General features: G+C 34.6%; 1 protein-coding gene across 1 annotated transcript; it reads right to left on the bottom strand.

Moving 5' to 3' along the window:
• Window positions 1–751: 751 nt before the first annotated feature.
• Window positions 752–2,051, bottom strand: LOC18103906 (protein PHLOEM PROTEIN 2-LIKE A9). Its single transcript, XM_052445921.1, has 3 exons — window positions 1,897–2,051; window positions 1,563–1,648; window positions 752–1,295 (listed from the first exon to the last, which is right to left on the bottom strand). The coding sequence occupies exons 1-3, from the start codon at window positions 1,948–1,950 to the stop codon at window positions 917–919; spliced, it is 519 nt and encodes a 172-aa protein (XP_052301881.1). The 5' UTR covers window positions 1,951–2,051; the 3' UTR covers window positions 752–916.
• Window positions 2,052–2,330: the final 279 nt, after the last annotated feature.

Raw genomic sequence — 2,330 nt, 5'->3', positions numbered from 1 at the left:
TTACTTCGAGAAACCGACAGATGTATGAAGACGAATACAAATGGAATATAGAAAGTGATTCCGTGATTCAGCAATGCAAGACACGAACATGTTAGGATAGGATTGGTGTAAAGTATATATGGACACAGTACAAAGGCATAATTAAAGGTGAGGGAACAAAACCTATTTCTAAATCACACGCTATCAAAAGTGATTTGTCATGCAGCTCGTGATTCTGAATTACTAGCTACCCATAAGAAAATTATAGTTTTCCATAACTTACCTGCAGATGCCCTATGGAGTCTGTCCTTAATTCTAACATTTTCACTGCAATTGTAGCTGTAGAATTGATGCAGGAGGTTACGGAGGATCTAAGTGGTCATATATGGTTTTATTGCAACTGGACTACATAAAATGCCTAGCATATACGTTTATGAATAAGATGGATAAGCTCAAGTCCAAGAATGGACATGTCAAACGTTCTCTGACAAAAACGTGTGTAACTTCTTATTCCATCGTTGAATCGAGCTCATATTTTCGAAGGACGTAGTTTTATTTATTTTTAAGTGATTAACCAGGTGTTGTCTTTTTTCTTTTTCTTTTATCTGTTTAGCCTGTTCTGCAAATTTGGAAAAATAATCGTGCTAGTTTTTCTTTCGCTTCGCTCGGCATTTGGCCTTCTTCGTGTAGAATCAATCGATTCTGGCTTATCGAGAAAAATAAAATTTCTTTATAGCTAGAATGCAATTGTTAAAGTAAGTTTAGTTGAAGATGGAACAAAACAAAGCAATCATTTATTTGATAGAAGAACAGAACAGAGTACATAAATCTTGAAGACACACCCCATGAACACTTCGAGCTTGGTAATACAAGACAGTTTCCATTACTATGTTGCATCTTAAATAGGATTGTGTATGTGGTTAATTTGAACAAAAGCTCAAGGTCTCATGACTGGATCAACTGTGGCCCCGTGAATTAGCAAACCTCCCTTCCATTTCCCAGTCCACACTTCATACAAACCAAAATAGAGCTTGTTATCATCTGTAGTTCCTTTAACCTCAATCTGAAACGTGGGTTCTACGATAACAGGTCTGTTGTCTGAGTTTTTCTCTTGTAGTTTGATTTTGTTCCATTTGTATCTTCCCCTCTTCCCTACCTTAGCCATCATGAAAATAGGACTATTACTCAAACCAAATGCACCTGGTTTCACCTCTAATTTGAATTTAATTTCGTACTTCCCTTCTGGTAGAGAGTCCTTCGTTGTACCTGTTAGTTCAAGCCAACACACTTGAAGTAGCTCTGCTGGCTCCACCTTGCTGCATTAATATTGAAGTTTGAATAGTATAGTTGTCAAATGATTATCTTAGTCCAAAAACTTAACTGTTGTTAGGTGAGGATTAAAATATAATTTATATTATTCTTTAATAATATTTGATGTCTGTGTTTGCTTAGCAAAGTTTATGTATGGAATGCTACAAAACTAAGTTTCTTTTCCTTCTATAACTAAGTAAATATTGAATTTCAGACGCTATAAGTTGAATTTTCCATCAAATTCATTGAAAAAAGAGAAGATGTTTTCTTACCCTTTCTCAGGCAATTTCCAGTAGCGTTCGTCAAGGCCCCATATGATGTTGAAGCCCCTCGGTTTAAATGTCCACCTTTGGCTATCCTGTAAACATGAAGAGGAACTCTCGTCAAGAAATAAATTTCAGCTTGAATATAGCGAGTTGATTTCAACAAAATGTTCAGCTGATGTTAGTAAGAAGTAAGATTATAAGAAAACTGATGAAAGATAACTGCATTCTGAAATTTCAGCTTGAATATAGCGAGTTGATTTCAACAAAATGTTCAGCTGATGTTAGTAAGAAGTAAGATTATAAGAAAACTGATGAAAGATAACTGCATTCTGAACTTTACTCTTCTCAATATGTCATCAGGATCTGCCTCGTAATGTGGTTTATTTGAAGACATCTTGAGAGGAAATCAATTGTATTGTTGGTTTTGAGAGAAGGAGATGATAAATTTATGGATCCTTACTGAGCCTTTTATACAGCACAAAGGATGACAGTTTTCTTACTAGAATAATTTAAATCATGTCGTGGGACCTTACCCAATAGTTTAAGTTAATAAGTTGAGATAGTTCTTTGATATAGTATTAGAGCCTTGATGACTAAACAGTCATGAGTTCGAATCTCATTATCCCTATTTATTTTATAAAAATTAAGCATAAGATAATGTGGATCTATGTAAGTTTCAAGCCCAAAGAGCTTTTACTTGAGGGAGTGTATTAGAAAATAATATATATCATATCTTGAGACCTTACTTAACAGTTTAAGCTATTGAGTTGAGAT

Source organism: Populus trichocarpa, chromosome 12 (assembly GCF_000002775.5).
Source record: "Populus trichocarpa isolate Nisqually-1 chromosome 12, P.trichocarpa_v4.1, whole genome shotgun sequence".
Classification (NCBI taxonomy): Eukaryota; Viridiplantae; Streptophyta; class Magnoliopsida; order Malpighiales; family Salicaceae; genus Populus; species Populus trichocarpa.
Note: the sequence above shows the minus strand (reverse complement) of the source record. Positions and strands in the feature narration are given on the sequence as shown.